This window comes from Carlito syrichta, unplaced genomic scaffold (genome assembly GCF_000164805.1).
Source record: "Carlito syrichta isolate Samal-C Ts95f unplaced genomic scaffold, Tarsius_syrichta-2.0.1 Scaffold314875, whole genome shotgun sequence".
NCBI classification, from domain to species: domain Eukaryota; kingdom Metazoa; phylum Chordata; class Mammalia; order Primates; family Tarsiidae; genus Carlito; species Carlito syrichta.
Genome location: NW_007258971.1, coordinates 559,646 through 579,629, shown reverse-complemented (window position 1 = coordinate 579,629; position 19,984 = coordinate 559,646). Strand labels below are relative to the sequence as shown.

Sequence of the window (19,984 nt, the reverse complement as noted above, 5' to 3'; positions counted from 1 at the left end):
TCATATCAAAGTCCAGAACAGGGAAATCTTTAGAGACAAGAAGTGTATTAGTGGTGGCCTAGGTCTGGGAGAGGAGGTAGTGGTTAGTGGAATGCCCTACACTGTTTTCTGTTGCTATAACTGAATACCTGAGACTGGGAAATTCACAAAAGAAATATATTTCTGAGAGCTCTGGAGACTGGGAAGCTCAGGGTCAAGGGTCAAGATCCCTGGTGAGGGCCTTCTTCCTAGAGTGCACTCTGCAGGGTTCAGAGGCAGTGCAAGGCATTACACGATGAGAGGGGTTCACAAGAGATGGAGAAATTGGCTTTTATAACAGACCACTCTCATGTTACCTAGCCTATTCCTTTTATATCCCATTAATCCATAGTGAATTAATTCATTTATTAGGGCAGAGTCACCTCCAGTCAGATCCAGTCACCTCCCAGAGGTCCCACCTCTCAGCATTATGGCATCAACTTTTAGGGTTGCATTCAAACCATAACATGTTCCTAACCCCCAAATGCATGTTCTTGCATATAAAATACATTTATTCCTTCCCCAAAAGCCCCCAAATTCCAGCATCAACTGAAAGTCCAAAGTTTCATCTGTGAGCCTGTAAAATAAAAACATTGTACTTAAGAATACAATGCTAGCCAGGCTCGGTGGCTCAGCCTGTAATCCCACGCCTTTGGGAGGCTGAGGTGAGTGGATTGCCTGAGCCCGCGGGTTCAAGACCCGCCTGGGCAGCGAGACCTCATCTCTACAATAAATCAAAAAATCAGCCGGGCGTGGTAGCGCATACCTGTAATTCCGGCTACTTGGAAGGCTGAGGCGGAAGGATCGCCGGAGCTCAGCAGGTCGAGGCTGCGGTGACTGGGAGCGGCCACTGCACTCCAGTCTGGGCGACAGAGTGAGACTCCAACTCAAAAAAAAAAAGAATACAATGCTTGGAAAGACATGGGATATGCATTCCCATTCCAAAAAGAAAAACAATGGGCCAGAAGAAAGGAGTAACAGGCCTCAAGTAAGTCTGAAACTGCAGAGCAGACATTAAACCTGAAAGCTAGAAATTAATGTCTTCTGACTCTGTGCTGCCTCCTGGACACTGGTGCAGTGATTGGGCACCCAAGACATGGAGCATTCCTGCCTCGATGATACCACTGGGTGCTTCCTACACTGTGGCTCTCCTAGGATGGGTTTTCAAGCTGGTAGCTCCATAGTTCTGCGGTCTCGGTGGTGGTCCTGCACCCATGTCTCCACTAGGCATTGGCCTGGTTGGGACTGTCTGCAGTGGCTTTGTGCCTGTGACAAGTCTCTGCCTGGACCTTCAGGCTGCCTGATACATCATTCGGAATTGAGGTGGAGGCTACCATTCCTCCACAGCTCTTGCTTTCTGTGAGCCTCAGAATTAGCACCATGTGAATGCTTCCAAGGCATCTTCCACTTGGTGTGTAGTCTCACCTGGGGTCACTTTAACCACAGCTGGGGCCGTTGAGAACTTTTTGCCAAAGGCCCTGAGATGGCTCTGGGCAGTGAGCTCTTGGAGGGTACCTGGGACCTGTCCCCCGAAGCCATTCTGCCCTTCTAGGTCTCTGTACTTGTGTTTGGATGGACCACCTGGAAGACCTCTGAAGTAACTGTGGGGTCATCCAATGTCTTGATGATCCTTTTTATCTGTACTAGTCTCTTTAGGAAATGGCCTCTGTGCTACATCTTTGGTTTCTTCTAAATAAGCCTTAACATTCTTTACAGTTTCCACATCTTTCTACTTTGCTTCCTTTTGATGATAAATTCTTTCATCCCTTTGCTGCCAGATCTCACTGTAAGCAAGCAAGAGTAAACATGCAGCATCTTAGACACTTTGCTGCTTAGATATATCTCCTCCCAGATATCCCAGTTTGTCACTCTTAAATTTGCCTTTCATACATTTTCTAATTCTTTACTACTTTATAGCAAGGATGGCTTTTCCACCAGTTTCTAATAAGCCATTTCCCATTTCCATCTGAGACCTCCTCAGAATAGCCTTTACTATCCATATCTCTACCAGTCGTTCTGTTCACACCCACTTAAGTACTTTAAGAAAATTCAGACTTTCCTAGTCTTCTGAGACCTTGCCAGCATCACCCTTAACACTCTGTTTATGTCAGTACAGGCTTTTTCTAGACTATTCCTTCAAGTTCTTCCATCCTCTACCCATTACTCAGTTCCAAAGCCACAACCACATTTTTAGGTATTTGTTATTAGCAACAGCACCACTTCTTGGTACCGATTTCCTGTCTTAGTTTATTTCCTGTTATGACTGAATACTTGAGACTAAATAATTTATAAGTAAAATAATTTTATTTCTTACAGTTCTGGAGGCTGGGAAGTCCAGGGCCAAGGGACTGCATCTAGTGAGGGCCTTATTGCTGATGGTGACTCTGAAACAGAGTCCTGAGGGAGCCCAGGGCATCGTGTGTTGAGGGGGTTCGCAAGTAATGGACAAGATGGCTTTCATGACAGACTCCCCTTGTGACAACTGACCCACCTCGTTAATCCACTCCATAACCCATGAATCACAAATGGGTTAATCCATTCATGAGGACAGAGTCCTCATAACCTAATCACCTCCCAAAGATTGCAGCTCTCCACACTGCTATACTGGGGACTATATTCCCAACACATGGGCTTTGGGTATACACATCAAGCCACAGTGGGGTCATAGTTAAAGGACCCAGGGCCTCTCCTTCAAGTGTGAAAAGTTTCTGAAATTAATTGTAGTTGCACATATCTGTGAATATACTAAAAACAACGGAATTGCACGCTTTAAAAGCTATTTTAAAAGTTAGTGCATATTTTATGTGATTTATTCCCATTTTGAATGTTGGAAATTTTGGTAAAATGGAAAAAAATCTTTTAACCCGATACACTTTACCAAAAGAGATGGAAAAAAAAAAGAAAACTGGAAGCTATTAAATAAATTTGTATAAGTAATTCTAAAATCTTCCTTCAGAGGTAATTTCAGGCCGGGTGTGGTGGCTCATCCTGTAATCCCAGCACTTGGGGAGGCTGAAGCAAGAGGATTGCTCAAACCCAGGATTCCAGACCTGCCTAGGCAACATAGTGAGACTCTGGGTTTATGAAAAAATTAGCCAGGGGTGGCGGCTCTTGCATGCAGTCCCAGCTACTCAGGAGGCTGAGGTGGAAAAATCGCCCGAGCCCAGGAGATTAAAGCTGTGGTGAGCCATGATCGTGCTCCAGCATGGGTGACAGTGAGACCCTGACTCAAAAAAAATAATAATCATAATTCCAGGCCCAGAAAAGCCAATTCAATTTCTCTATCTCTTGTGAACCCTCCTCATAATTCCAGACCCATATGGCTTCACTTGTGGTATATGTCAAACACACATGTATGAAAACAGAACACAAAAAGTAGGAATACTGTAAAACTCATTTATGAGTCTAGCATCACTTTATTCAAAACCTGAGTACAACAGTATGAGAAAGAAACATAATAAGCCAGTCTTATTTGCAAACAGAGAAAGCCTCAATAAAATATTAGGTAGTAAAATTCAATAACAACAAAAATGCCTAATACATCATGAGGAAGTTGGGACCATACCAAGAAATAAAGATTGATTTAACATTTAAAAATCCAATTTACCACATTAGCAACTTGAAAGAAAAAAAGCATATGATAATGTCAATACAGACAGAAAATAGCTGATGAAATTTAATATTCATGATTTTTAAAATTCTTTTGAAACCAGGAATAAAAAGAATCTTTTTTTTCTTTTCTTTTCTTTTTTTTTTTTTGATTTGGCGTCTCACTCTGTCACCCAGGCTGGAGTGTAGTGGCATGCTCACAGCCACCCCAGTGTCAACCTCCTGGGCTCCGGCGATCCTTCCGCCTCAGCCTTCCAAGTAGCCGGAACTACAGGCACACACTACCATGCCCAGCTAATTTTTTAAAAAATTTATTGTAGAGATAGGTCTCACCACATTGCCCAGGTGGGTCCCGAACCCGCAGGCTCAGACAGTCCACTTGCTTCAGCCTCCTAGAGTGCTGGGATTACAGGCTGAGCCACTGAGCCCAGCCAAAAGAAACTTTCTTAATTTTACTTAGGCCATCTGTAAAATCCAACTGGTGAAGCATTTCAAAAAAGACTCCCACTTCTTTCCAACATTCTTAGAAGTCTCAGTTCAAATTGGCAAGAAAAAGAAATGAACGGTTTAAACTGGAAAGGGAGAAACAAAACATTGAATATTTGTAGATTATACTTATTGTCTACATATAATATTGTCTGCAAAACCACTGATAAATTATTACATTAAGAAGAAGGTTTTGCAAGTTTATTGGATATCAAATCAAAAAATACAATTAAATATCTATATACTAGCAACAAATAGTTCAAAAATTTTATTTTTTACCTTATTCGTTTTTATTTTTTAAAGATGTGGTCTCACTCTAAAACCCAGACTGGAGTGCAGGGCTGCAATCATAGCCCACTGCAGCCTCAAACTCCTGGGCTCAAGTGGTTCTTCCACCTCAGATTCTCATGTAGCTAGGACTACAGGAGTGTGCCACTACGTCCAGCTAATTTTTTACATTTTTTGTAGAGATGGAATCTCTGTGTTACCCAGACTGATCTCAAATTCCTGGGCTAGAGCAATCCTCCCACTTCAGCCTCCCAAAGTGCTGGGATTACAGGCGTGAGTTATTGGACCCAGTCAAAAATTAGATGTTTTTAAATGATACAATTTATAACCACACTAAAATTTATCGAGCACTTGTGGAAAAATATAGCAAAAGATGCACATATCAATATTTTTAAAATTATAAAATGTTACTGAAAGACATTAAAGAGGACCTAAACAAAAAGAGAGCAAGGACCATGTTTTTGCATAGAAAGAGTTAATATTTTAAACAGATCAATTGCTGCAAATTTTTTATTTATACTTCTTTGCAATTTTAACCAAAATCTCAAAAATTTGTTATTTTTTTCCAGAAACCTGTCAAAATAATTCTAAAATTTATATGAAAACACTGAAGACAAAAAATAGCCAAGACACTCTTGCATAAAAACTTGGTGGAAGCACTTGCTCTCCTAGATACCAAACTTAATAAAATGTGTGATATTAGCAAGGACTAGACAGACTCCAAAAGACCTGAACACATATGAACACCTATCCTAAGTATGCACTGCAGAGTAATGCAAAAATGACAGAATTTTAAAAAATAAACTATTGCTGAGACAATTGGGTATTCTTATGCAATAAAAACATATTGGTGTTCTTTCTCATGCTATATATAAACTCAATTCCAGGTATATTATAGACCTAAATATGAAAAGCAACATATAGGATTTCAGAATTGGAAATGGTTCTTAAACAACACATTTAGAGCACCAAGGAATGGAAGAGCAAAAAGGAAAACATAAATTTGACCACATTAAGAATAAGAATTCATCAAATAACCAGGTGTGGTGACTCATGCCTGCAATTCCAGCACTTTGGGAGGTGGAGACGAGAGGATTGCCTAAGCTCAGGGGTTCGAGACCAGGACTACTTGGTGAGACCTCACCTCTACAATAAATCAAAAAATTAGACAGGCGTGGTGTTGCATGGCTGTGGTTCCAGCTGCTTAGAAGGCTGAGGCGGAAGGATGGCCTGAGCCCAGCAGGTCAAGGCTGCTTTGGTCGTGAGGGTGCCACTGTATGCTAGCCTGGGAGACAGTGAGATTCCTATGCAAAAAAAAGAAATATGCCATTGGAAAAAAAAAATGAAGCCTTGTATAAGAGTTATCCAGTGGAGTATTTTTTTAAAGGAAAATTAAAAAATAAAAATCAAGCCTCAGAGTGAAAGAAGACATTTGCAACTCATACAACTGAAAGGAGCATGTTCAGAATATTTAATGAACTATATTATCAGTAACAAAAAGTTCTCAGTAACAGTGTTCAAAGGACTTGGGTGAGATATTCCTTCAAAAGAAAACCACAATGGGAATAATTATATAAAAGCAAGTTCAACTTTATCAATATCATTATTGATAGACCTTCACATTTTGTCACACTGGAAGGTCTTTGGAGAAGGTAACATGGAGGTAGCCATCATCTTCTGTGATGACAATGCCTTCCTTGGTAATACCTCCTGAAGAAACTGCCTGAGGCTGTTTTATAGTTAATTTTTATTTATTTTATATTTCCGAGTTGGAGTCTCACTCTGTTGCCCAGGTTGGAGTGCAGTGGCAAGATCATGGCTCAGGCGATCCTTCTGCTTCAGCCTCTCAAGTAGCTGGGACACAGGCACATGCCACCATGCCAACCTATTTTAAAATTTTTTTGTAGGTCTTGCTACGTTGCCGAGGCGGGTCTTGAAATCAGCTCAAGCAATCCTCCCGCCTCAGCCTCCCAAAGTGCTGGGATTACAGGCTGCCGCACCCAGCCTAAACTTTTTTTTAACAAGTAAATACGAGTATGCTTTAAAATAACAATGAAAAGTATAATGGCCGGGCACGGTGGCTCACGCCTATAATCCCAGCACTTTGGGAGACTAAGGTGAGAGGATTGCCTGAACCCACAGGCTCAACACCAACCTGGGCAACTTGGCAAGACCTCATCTCTACAATTAAAAAAAAAAAAAATTAGCCGGGCGTGGTGGCATGTGCCTGTAGCTCCAGCTACTTGGAAGGCTGAGGCAGAAGAATTGCCTGACCCCAGCAGGTCAAGGTTGCAGTGGCCGTGAGCAGTGTGCCACCGCACTCCAGCCTGGGCAACAGAGTGAGACTCCGACTAAAAAAAAAGTGTATTAAATACATAAGCCAGTGACATAGTCATTTGTTATTATCAAATGTTATACATTATACATAATCATGTGTGCTATGCTTTTATACGACTAGCAGGGCTGTAGGTTTGTTTACACCGTCATCACCACAAATTCATGAGTAATGCGTTGTGCTACAACATTATGATGACGACAACATCACTAGGTGTTGGGAACTTTTCAGCTCCATTATAATGTTATGAGGCCACTGTCATATATGTGGTCCGTTGTTGACCAAATAATTGTTTTGCATGCATGGTTGTAAAACAAAGCTACAAAATAACTTGGGAAATGTTTGTTAATGAGTTTTTAAAGAAGTTTATACATACAATTTTTTTTTGAGTCAGCGTCTCACTCTGTCGCCCAGGCTGGAGTGCAGTGGCATGCTCACGGCCACTGCAGCCTTGCCCTGCTGGGCTCAGGTGATCCTTCCACCTCGGCCTTCCAAGGAGCTGAAGCCACAGGCATGCACCACCATGCCTGCCTAATGTTTTGATTTATTGTAGAACTGAGGTCTCGCCATGTTGCTCAGGCTGGTCTCGAACTCCTTCGCTCAGGCAATCCTCTTGTCTCTGCCTCCCAAAGTGCTGGAATTACAGGCATGAGCCACCACACCTGGCCTACATACAATATTAAATACACCAGAATATGAACAATCTGGACGAATTATCTTTCTAGCTCTCTGATTTTTCCTGAAGTTAATGTATATTACTTATACATAGGGCCAGGTACGGTGGCTCACACCTGTAATCCCAACACTTTGGGAGGCTGAAGTGGGAGGGGGATTGCTTGAGGCCAGGAGTCTGAGACCAGCTTGGACAACAAAGCAAGACCCCGTCTCTACATTAAAAGAAAGAGAGAGAGAAAGGAAAGAAAGAAAAAGAAAGAAAGAGAGAGAGAGAGAAAGGAAGGAAGGAAGGAAGAAAGATAGATAGATTAGCTGGGCATGGTGGTGTGTTCCTGTAACCTCATCTACTTAGGAGACTGAGGCAGGAAGATTGCTTGAACCCAAGAGTTCAAGACTGCCACAGCATTCCAACCTATATGACAGAGTAAAACTGTCTAGAAAATTGTATGTATCTATTTACCTATATCTTATATATATAGGTAAACATGAATAAGATTTTAAGAAAATGTATGTTAAGAAACTTTTTAAGCATAAAATTTTATATCATCCAGTTATTCATGTTTATCCTGTCATAGGAAGATTATACTTACTCTTTTCTACGATACTTATTTCTGTTTTCTAAGACCTGTTATTTAGAAGCCTCAACTTTTTTAGTCATTTCACTTTAAATAACCATTTCCCACAGGTGCTGGATATAAATGGAGTTGATGTTACCCCTCGACCCCTTTACCATCCAGATCCACAGACTGGGCCAGCGAAGCCAAATAAACTCTTTACATCACAGGAGGGATCGCTTGGCTCAGACTTCATATCTTCCTATACCCTTTATCAGAATACCACAAATCCTAATATGTTAGGGCAGTTTACAAGGTAGAGTATACTTAGTTGTTCTTTTCTATGTTTTATATATATATATATATATATATAACCTCTCCATTTAAATTGCATCTGTGTAACTTAGATATCAGTTGTCTCCAGTCTCCTTCCACCTTCCATCTATCATCCTAGTGTGCCATATCTAATGAAACAGAGATGTTTTTATTTGATGCAGAGCCCTTCATATCTTCTGAGTTCCTGTACACCCACAACAAGTATTGGTGAGAGAGTACACACACACACACACACACACGCGCGCACGCGCATATATATTTTTTTTACCTGAGTAAAAAAAGATGGTACTAACGTCACATATAATTAATTACAAATTCTTGTCAGACATATTTTTTTTCTGTTTTCTTCAGCTTCTTTTGTGCTGCATTTTATGGGAAGGGGTGGCTCTCCTTTTTCCCTGTTCTCCCACACATGTCTCTATCCTCCTAACGATTGATTTTTAATGCACAGCAATTATGTGCTGCTACAGAGCTTGCCTTGGAATTGCATACAAAACACAGGAGCATGCCCAGCGAAACAAAGGACATTCCAAGACACACACTCTTGGCGAGCAGTTGAAGCTAAATAGAAAGGAAATAAAAAGTATTAACATCGTGGAGTAATGTTAAGTTCATATGTTTAAGGAAATTATTTTGGGGATCTTTCATTGATTTCTTGCTGAGTACATGTATTTTTTAAAATTAAATCTGAATCAGGCCTTACTAAAATTGAATAAGATGGCATTCGAACAATGAGAGGAAGCCAGGTGAAAAATGAAAGGAAAGGAAGTATTCCTGCCTGAGGCCCTGAAGTAAAAGCTCCATAAGATTGAAGAACTTAAAAATAAAAAGCATAGGGAGAGTGATGACAAAGCTGAGGAGGCTGGGTTGGTAGGCTGAGTTTTGGAATTTTGTACTAAATGTATTGGGAATTCATTGAAGAACACTGAAGAGGCATAGGTTTGACATGTTTATCCTCTGTTGATGAAACTCTCTATAAAGAGCATTAAGAATCAACTCATTATTTAAAAAATGAATTTATTTGATCTGTTTGTTTATATGATCATTGCATATTTGATTTCTCCATCTGATAATATGTTCTAATTTATATATCTTATTGCCTATAAAGGACATCTAAATAGATGATAACATTGTTATTCATTATTAAAGGTCAGTTTTAGGAAGCAGTACAGTTTCCAAGTCCAGTGCATCAACAACTGAATCAATAGCAGAAGACCTAGAAGAATCATCCTATAAACGAGAAAAATTGACCAGTTTCACAGGTAATGAAAATGTACTTTTTAATTTCAGTAACAGTCCATTAGTTATTTAATTAATAGACTTATTACTATTATTAATATACTCATACCTACTATAGAAGTATGGTAAAGATTCCCAGATGTTGGCTTATGAAGTAGCTACATGAGCTCTACCAGGGGAATCTCTCTCTTTAAGCTCCCAAGGTGATTCTTCAATCATCAGCCTGAGGAACCACTGGTTGTGTGTTAAGGCTCAACTTCAACTTGGGAGACAAATAATTCTGGTATATTTCTGGTCAATTTCATAATGACATGCACTGAGTGTGATGGGAACATTTAGAAAGAGTAATTAACTCCTTTGAGGTGAAAAAGAAAAAAACTTCACAAAAAATATTGCTGACTTTTGAATTGGGTTTTTTAGGATAATTAGTTATTTGTCAGGAGAAGAACCAGGGAAAGCCTAGTCCATGCGAAGGGTAGAACATAAGGATATGGAAAGGATTGTGGAAATGAAGATACAAGAATAAGGAAATAATGGATGATCAAAAGTGCTGTAAGAAATGGTTACATTGTTGAAGGATACTTGATTTGGAGTGCAATAAGGATGTCTTTTAACGATAATGAGAAACTGGGAGGATACTTGTGACGTTGGAAAATTAAGAGCTCTTCTCTTTTGGCATTAGGAGAAGGAACAGGAATGCTTCTGACAAGTAACAGAATACCCAATAACATGAACTTAAATATTTATTTTTCCCACATTAAATGAAGATAAGAGATAGATAACTTTTGGGTTTTTTTTTTAATTCAGTTTTGTTAGTATCTGGATTGGTAGTTTTGCTATTCTCTTTCCTAAAGCCTTTTCCTCTTGCCTCATGGTCTCGAAACATCTTCCCCAGCTCTGGACATTTTATTCACATTAAAGGCAGAAAGAAGGAAAAAGGCGGTAGCACCAGTCATGTCTCTATTTATTGGGGAAGTGAAACATTTCCCAAACGTTTTCCCTATTCCTTTGTATTTTTGCTTTCATCTCATTGGCCAAAACTTGTTACGACCATCCTTAGCTTCAAGAAAGGCTGGGAAAGTTAACTGCTTGATCTCTCAGCCTCTGTTAATGGAAAGAGGCAAAGGAAGGGAGAAGGGGGTTAAGAATACAAACTTAACCAAACAGCAATGTCTGCTGCAGGAGAGACCCACGGTCCTTCTCTCAGAAGGAGGCAGGGAGAATTGGATTATTGTCATTACCTCCCCAGCTTTCTGTATATACATTCTTGCCACCTTCCAATCTATATTTTCAAACTGTATCCAGGATGGTTTTTTAGAAACACAATTCAATCACATCCTTCTCTGCTTTAAGAACCCTTCAAAGAATGTATATTTAGGATAAAGACTAATTCTTTATGTAATGTAATGATTTGCCTTGAAGTCTTCCTTTGCTTGTCTATCTCAAAAACAAACAAAAACAAGTAACACAAATTCACCTCCAGAAGCTTTAAGGAAAAATATAGATGTGTATATCATCTTGGCCAGTTGCTGATGAATTCTAACCACAAAATCATCCTCTAAAAGTAATGACACCTAAACAACTCTACTTCTACCACCTGGCTTTTTTAGACCAGAACACTGCTGTTCACATTTTTTTTTTTTTTTAAAGTCTGGGGTCTCGCTCTGTGGCCCAGGCTAGAGTGCAGTGGTGGGTGGCATCACGGCTCACCGCAGCCTCAGCCTCCTGGGCTCAGGTGATCCTTCTGCCTCAGCTTTTCAAGTAGCTGGGACTACAGGCATGTACCATCATGCCCAGCTAATTTTTTTTTTTTTTTTGTAGAGATGAGGTCTCACTATGTTGCCTAGGCTGGTCTTGAACTCCTGGGCTCAAGCAATCCTCTTGCCTCAGCCTCCTAAAGTGCTGGGATTACAGGTATGAGCCACTGTACATATCCCCTTGTTTCTCTCTCTTGAATGTACATTTAAATCATCTGGTATGCCTTGAAAAAATTCCCAGGGTTGAGTCTTACTTCAGGCAAATTGAATTGGGATATCTGGGAACAGGGTTTAGGCCTAAGCAGTGGTATGCTAGTAAATGTTACACTATCCGTATTGGGGCAAGGAATACCCTCATGTGTGGCTTTTGCCAATTTCCATGTTATAAATCTTCTCACCACAGCAGGTTTCAAACTCCCAACATAAAATTCCTGAATGGGAAGTTGGGAGCAGATCCTTAGTTACACACCACCACACAGATAACAGTAGATATTTCATTTTATTTATTTATTTATTTATTTGAGTTGGAGTCTCACTCGGTCGCCCAGACTGGAGTGCAATGGCCGCTCCCGGCCACCGCAGCCTCGACCTGCTGGGCTCCGGCGATCCTTCCACCTCAGCCTTCCAAGTAGCTGGAACTACAGGCGCGCGATACCACACCCGGCTAATTTTTTGATTTATTGTAGAGATGAGGTCTCACCAAGTTGCCCAGGCGGGTCTTGAACCCGCGGGCTCAGGCAATCCACTCACCTCAGCCTCCCAAGGCGCGGGATTACAGGCTGAGCCACCGAGCCCAGCTTCAGTAGATATTTTAAATAACCACAAGAGCTTAGAGAGTAGTAAAATTTAATATCATAATTGGGATGTGATGAGTCTTGAGTAATTATTTTCTTTGTTTTTAATATGTTGTATGTAAATATAACTGACTTGTTTAATTTACTTAATTATAAGCTTATATAATTTAATTCTGAATAATGGCTGTGTTCAACAACTGGCTCACAAAATTCCTGAAAACTTAACAGTTTTCAAACTGGTATAGTCTGCTCTAATATTCTTTTAGATACAAATATATTTACAATTTTCCCAGGTGATTCTAAATGAGTGTTACAAAATATTGATGCCTAGGTTGCATGCCCAGAATTCTGATTTAATAATTATGGGATGATGCCTGCTCATCAAAAATTTTAAAAGATGTCCAGGTAATAAGAAATGTGCAGTCTTTACTTGAGAACCTCTTCTTTACAGTGTACTTCTCAGACTAGTAGTGTTAGCATCATCTGGGAATTTGTTAGAAACACAAATTCTCAGACCCTCACCTAGGCCTGCTGAACAAAAATCTGGGGATGGACTTCCAGTTTCAGCTCCAACACATAGAGAATTTAGAAGTCATTACTCCTGTTTTGTAGTAGGAAAAAGTTGGACATATTGAACATTATCAACTTTTCTTGGACTCATCAGAAAACTGAGATGACAGGGCAAACCACCTTGAGATGGGGAGAGAGACAATTCAGAGAAATGTATCTCCCAAGATTTGCTTACCGTAGCTAGGGGAACACGTAAATGATTCTTTTTCACAAATTGCTGAAGGTTGAATGCTTACTAGTGTGACTGACAAAGTTGGCTTGGCCCCCAAAATGGAATTCTTTCCTGCCAAGTGTTACAAAGCTAGTTTAAGAAACTGAAAGTGAGGTCAAATGGGACAGGCTTCAATTCTATGGCCTCAAAGTGGAGAAACAGGAACATGGTTCTCAAATCAACTTCTCACCAGGTGGGAGGTGAGGGAATTAAAAATAGGGTTTTTTCTAATGAAGAGGGTGGACATTAAAAACAAGGAGGAATATTCATGTCTTTTCTGGGAATGGGCAGTGAACTTCTTTGAACCTGAGTGCCACCTTTCTACTGTCCTTTTATGGTTTCTTTTGGTTGTTATCATGGTGATTGTCAACAGTCATGGCACTGGTGGGAGTGTCATTTTGAAATTCTATTACAAAAAGGTTAGAGGTTCTTCAGAGGTCAAGTGAGCTGCCATCTTGGATCCCATCAGTTTAGCTGCTCTGATCAAGAGGAGAATTCTGTCTTTTGGACTTTCTGTTTCTTAAAGATGAGCAGACTTAGCCTGAGGTGGAAATTTAGCTATGTGCTGTGGGCATTACACTGGTTAACAATTGTGTGAGAGTAAACAATTCCTGGGGGATCACAGTCACAAGAGAAGGGAGGGCCGCCCCCTTATATGGAATTCTGGGAATTCTAGGAATGGACTAGATTCTTTCAGTGAGGATCTAAGAAAGATATATGGTACTAGTGGCTCTGGCTAGGGAGGGAAAGGACAACCACCTTGAAATACTCACAGTCTCTTCTTTCTAACAAAGACCTAGTCTAGGGATGGGGTGCAGGAGTGGGAGAGACTATATCTCAGTTAGCAAAAAGGAATTCTACCCTAGCATCAACCTTCCTCTGTTAACTAGGAGAGACTAGAGCAGTGTTCAGGGCTTTAAAGAATTGGATTGGCAACATTGTTGTTAGAGAAAGAAGTGAGGGCAGGAATAAGAAAATTATACCCTTGGAGTAGGAACAGAAATACTTGTGGACACTACACCTCCAAGGAATAGGTTCATTGAGAGTCCAAAACTTAGCTTATAGTATACTTCCCTTCTCCATACTTTACCACCAATGAGCCTCCAGGGTAATAATACTGGATTACAGCCAAAAGAGTTGCAAGACACAGGCTTTTTCTAAGGAGCAATACAAAAAGAAGCCCCACAACCAAGAGAGGAAACAAAACAAGGACTTTGGAGGCCTTCATACCTGTAGCTACAACAATATTAAATACAACCAAACCCCTAGTCTAATTACCGTAAATTCTTAAGCTAAAAGCCTATTCACCTGAGCATCTGTGACAGGATACAATATGTTTGACTTTCCACAGAAAGTCATTAGGAATGTGAAAGGGCAAGAAAAAAATATTCTTAAACGATCAAACAAGCATCAAACCCAGACTCAGCCATGACACAAATTTAAAAATTGTTGGACAGAGAATTTAAACTAATTATGATTAATATGCTAAGAGTGCTAATGAGCCGGGCTTGGTGGCTCAGCCTGTAATCCCACGCCTTTGGGAGGCTGAGATGAGTGGATTGCCTGAGCCCGCGGGTTCGAGACCCGCCTGGGCAGCGAGACCTCATCTCTACAATAAATTAAAAAATCAGCCGGGTGTGGTAGCGCATGCCTGTAATTCCGGCTACTCGAAAGGCTGAGGCGGAAGGATCACCGGAGCCCAGCAGGTCGAGGATGCGGTGGCCGGGAGCAGCCACTGCACTCCAGTCTGGGTGACAGAGTGAGACTCCAACTCAAAAAAAAAAAGAGTACTAATGGAAAAAAGTATACAACATACAAGATGTGTAATGTTAGCGGAGAGGTGAAATTATATGAAAGAGTCAAAATGAAATGCTAGATATCAAAAATACAGTCATAGAAATGAAGACTATCTTTGATAGGTCAGTAAAACTTCCCAAATTAAAATGCAAAGAGAGAAAATAATGTAAAAAAAATAGAACAGTCATCCAAGAACTATGGGACACTATCAAAAAGTGTAACACAAGTATAATTGGAATACCAAAAAAGAAGAAAGAGAAAATGAGATAGAAGAATACTTGCAGCAATTCTGGTTGAGAACATCCCCAAATTGTCAGACATGAAACCAAAGATACAAAAGCTTAGAGAATATCAAACAAGATAAATATCAAAACAAGACAAAAACAAAAAACCTAGGAATATTATATTCAAATTCCATATAACCAAAGACAAAGAGGAAATCTTGAAGGAAGCCAGAAGGAAAGAATACCTATAGAAGATACCTATACCAAGGATATAAATTACAATGGGCTTCTCCAGAAGAAGAGAGAGGAACAAAAATCTTTAAAGTGTTGAAACTGACATTCTACAATTCTCTAACTAGAAAATTTATCCTTCAAGAATGAAAGATAGGCCGGGCTCAATGGCTCAGCCTGTAATCCCGCGCTTTGAGAGGCCGAGGTAAGTGAATTGCCTGAGTCTGCGGGTTCGAGACCCACCTGGGCAACTTGGCAAGACCTCATCTCCACAATAAATAAAAAAAATTAGCCAGGCGTGGTAGCGCACGCCTGTAATTCCAGCTACTTGGAAGGCTGAGGCAGAAGGATTACCGGAGCTCAGCAGGTTGAGGCTGCGGTGGCCAGGAGCATGCCACGGCACTCCAGTCTGGGTTACAGAATGAGACTCCAACTCAAAAAAAAAAAAAAGAATGAAAGATAAATGAAGATTTTCCCAAACAAAATTCTGAGATAATTCACTGCCAGTAGACCTGCTCTGAAAGAAATGTTAAAAGAACTTTAGGCAAAAGTAAAATGATCTAGATGAAAAACTTGGATTTACATAAAGAAAGGAAGTGCATTGGAAAAGGGAGAAATTAGGGTTAAATAATGTCTTATTCTTAATCTGCTCTAAAAGATAGCTGGATTTTTTTGTCAAAGCTATAATGATAAATCTTTTAGATGTTTAAATATTTATAACATATGGATAAGTGAAATGAATGACAGTAATGTCATAAGAAATGGGAGGAAGGAATTGGAAATACTCTGTTATAATGTACCTGCACTATATATGAAGTGTTGCAGTGTTATTGGAAGGTAGATGTAGGAATTTTTTTATTTTTTTTTTGAAGACAGCTTCTTGTTCTGTTACCCAGGCTGGAGTGTAGTGGTACAATCAAAGCTCATTGCAGCCCTGAACTTAGGCCTGGGCTCAAGCAATCCTCCTGCCTCAGTTTCCTGAGTGCCTGAGACTACAGACGTGTGCCAATGCACCCAGCTTAAGTGGGTGATGATGATGATGATGATGATAATGATTTTGAGGAGAGGCTGCAATCTGTTGCCCAGACTGGAGTGCAGTAGTGCCGTCACGGCTCATCACACCCTTGACCTCCTGGGCTCAGGTGATCCTTCCAACTCAGTCTCCCAAGTAGCTGGAACTACAGACATGCACCACCACGCCTGGCTAATTTTTAAACTTTTTTGTAGAGACAAAGTCACGCTATATTGCCTAGGCTGGTCTCGAGCCCCTGGGCTCAAGCAGTCTTCCTTCCTCAGCCTCCCATAGCGCTGGGATTACAGGCATGAGGCACCATACCTGGCCTTATGATGTAGATTGTTTTTACATGTTTTTACATGTATATTGTAGACCCTGGAAAAACCTACTAAAAAAGTTTATAAAAAGAAATGTAAATGTTATGCCAAGAAAGGAGATAAAATGAAACTTTTAAAAAATGCTTAATTTAAACCAGAGAAGGGAGGAAAAGAAGTAATAAAATAAACAAATAGAAGACAAATACAAAGTTGCTAGATTTTAATCCAAGTGTATGAGTAGGCTCTTTAAATGTGAGTGGTCTACACATATCAGTTCAAAGAGATCGACAGGGCAATTAAAAACAAAAAATAAAAAGCAAGACCCTACTATACGCAGTCTATATAAAACCCACTTTAAATATAAAGGTACAAATAGATTGTAAGTAAAAGGTTTGGTCTGGTGACAGAATGAGACTCTGACTCAAAAAAAAAAAAAAAAAGTAAAAAGTTGGTGATATAACAAAATAACAGTAATTTAATGAAAGCTGTTATAGCTGCATTAATGGCAGATATAGCACACTTCAGAATAAGGAAGATTATCAGACATAGACCGAAATTATGAAATGATGAAATGGTCAATTTTACAATAAGGCATAATCCTAAGTGTTTATGCACCTATCAACAAAGCATAGAAATACATGAGGCAAAAACTCATGATAGAGCTGAAAAGAGAAATAAGCATATTCACTATTACACTATTACAACTGGAGACTTTAACAGCCTCTGTCTGCATTTGCTGGATCAAGCTGGCAGAGTCAGTAAGAATGACATGAACAGCACTATCAACCACTACCTGATATGTATAGAGTATTCCCATTTAACACATCACCACGCTTACACAAAACATTCACCAAGACAGACCACATTCTGTAGACCGCATAAAACATTTCAATAAATCAAAAAAAATAGAAATTATATGCAGTATGTACTCAGGTGATGACAGAAATAAGCTAAAAATCAAAAGAAAGATAGCTGGAAATTTCCCAAACATTGTGGATTAAACCACACAATTATAAATAACCTATGGGTCAAAGAAGAAGTCTCAAGAGACATTTAAAAGTAATTAATTTGAACTAAATGAAAATGAAAATACAACTCATCTAAATTTTGGGGTGCAGAAAATGCCATTTTTAAAGGGAAATTTATAGCACCAAGTGTATATGTTAGAAAAAAAGAGCCATATAAAATTAATAAATTAGGTTTCCACTGCCCAGTGGGACCCCTGGCTGGGCTCTGTTATCAGGGGGAACTGCTGTCTGGGTACTTCAGTGGCTTCTGGTCAGGTTGATCATAGAATATATTCCCTGGCTAGGCAGTTCTGCTACTTGGTATCTGCAGTTGGGCAGGGTTGCAGATTGGGTTTCAAGGAGGGACCACTTCTGAACTTATTTCACAAGGCCAGCTTTATCCTGAGACCAAAGCCAGACATGAACATTATAAGAAAAGAAAATTACAGGCCAATCTCTTTGACGAACATAGATGCAAAAATCCTTGACAAAATACTAGCAAACTGGATTCAACTATACATTGACAGGATCATCCAGCACAAACGGTAGAATTTGTCCCTGTGATGCAAGAATGTTTCAACATATGCAAATTAATACATATGATACATCACATTGATAGGATGAAGGACAAAAACCATATGAACTAATACAGTAAAGTTGCAGGATAGAAAACCAATACTCCTTCCTTCCTTCCTTCCTTCCTTCCTTCTTTCCTTCCTTCTTTCCTTCCTTCTTTTTATTTTTTTGGGGCTGGGTCTTACTCTGTCACCCAAGCTGAATCACTGCTCACGATCACTGCTCGCCACAGTCTCAACCTCCTGAGCTCAGGTGGTCTTTCCACCTCAGCCTCCCAGATGACTGGAGCTGCAGGTGTGCACCACCATGGCTGGTTGGTTTTTTGACCTTTTTTATGGATATGAGGTCTCTCTGTGTTGCCTAGGCTGGTCTCAGACTCCTGGGCTTGGGCGGTCCTCTTGCCTTGGCCTCCCTAAGTGCTGGGATTGTGGGCGTGAGCCACCACATCAGGCCAAATATTTTGACATATTTCTTTCCTTTGTGCATATATTTTTGTTTTGTTAAGATCAATTGCTTGATTGAGATCGTGTATGTTAGACTTAACTTTTTATACCTCATCTTATCCACTCTTCATCTTCTACTCCATATGTTCTTGTATTTTAAGAATCTGTATGCATAATTACCTGGCAGGGGAGGGACCATGATCACAAAGATGGTTTTCCCAGGGGGAAGCTTATCCACTGTACTCTCGATGGGCTGACCCCTGGGATTTCCCCAAATGTGGGAAGCTTAACTGCATAATTTGTGGTAGTGGGGAACTGTGTTCAAACTAGAGACCAAAAAAAAAAAACCCAAAAAAACAAAACAAGACAGTATGCAGCATGGGGAAGGAGCAGAGGGAGGCCTTGAAATTTCACATGTATATTTCATTAAATATAGGCTATCACACAATAGACAAAAATCAGTAGCATTTCTATATGCTAGCAAACAATCTGAAAAGTAAATCAAGAGAATAAGCACATTTACAACAGCTACAAAAAAATCAGAGAACTTAGGAATAAAGTTAACCAAGGAGGTGAAAGACATGTACACTGGAAACTATAAAACATTTATCAAAGAAATTGATGAAGACACAAATAAATAGAAAGATATTCCATATTCATAGATTGGAAGAATTAATATTGTTAAAATGTTCATACTACTCAAAGTGACCTACAGCTTTAATTGCAATCCCTATCAAAATCTAAGTGTTGGAGTCTTTTGTGGCTTCAAACAAATTTTATAATTTTTTTTATTTCTGTAAAAAAAAGTCATTAAGATTTGGATAGAAATACAAAAAATCAATCCAAAAATTCATACGGAACCACAAAAAAATTTCAAATAACCAAGGCAATTATGAGCAAAAAAGAACAAAGCAAAGTAAAAAAAAAAAATCTACTACCTGATTTCTTTCTTTCCTTTTCTTTTTTCTTTTTTTTTTTTGAGTTGGAGTCTCACTGTCACCCAGACTGGAGTGCAGTGGCTGCTCTCGGCCACCGCAGCCTCGACCTGCTGGGCTCCGGTGATCCTTCCGCCTCAGCCTTCCAAGTTGCTGGAACTACAGGCACGCGCTACCACGCCCGGCTGATTTTTTTGATTTACTGTAGAGATGAGGTCTCGCCTGCCAAGGCGGGTCTCGAACCCACGGGCTCAGGCAATCCACTCACCTCAGCCTCCCAAAGGTGCGGGATTACAGGCTGAGCCATCAAGCCTGGCTCCTTTTCTTTTTTCTTTTTCCTTTTTCCTTCCCTCCCTCCCTGCCTGCCTGCCTGCCTTCCTTCCTTCCTTCCTTACTCTCTTTTTTTTTTTGGCAGAATCTTCCTCTCCTGCCCAGGCTGGAAGTGCAGTTGTGCAATTCCGGCTCACCACAATCTTGACTTCCTGGGTTCAAGTGTTCCTTTGGCCTCAGCCTCCTGAGTAACTGGGACTACAGGCATGTACCACCATGGCCAGCTAATTTTTGTAT

The 19,984-nt window shown here is 40.0% G+C and overlaps 1 protein-coding gene across 2 annotated transcripts in view; it reads left to right on the top strand.

The window, feature by feature from the left end:
* The window catches only part of WDR78 (WD repeat domain 78), a 135,880-nt gene that overhangs the window by 18,273 nt on the left and 97,623 nt on the right, over positions 1-19,984 (top strand). For both annotated transcript variants that reach the window (XM_008072200.2, XM_008072205.2), the window contains exons 3-4: positions 8,097-8,281; positions 9,451-9,563. In XM_008072200.2, coding sequence (XP_008070391.1) covers positions 8,097-8,281; positions 9,451-9,563 — 298 coding nt within the window. The remainder of the gene's footprint in view (positions 1-8,096; positions 8,282-9,450; positions 9,564-19,984) is intronic.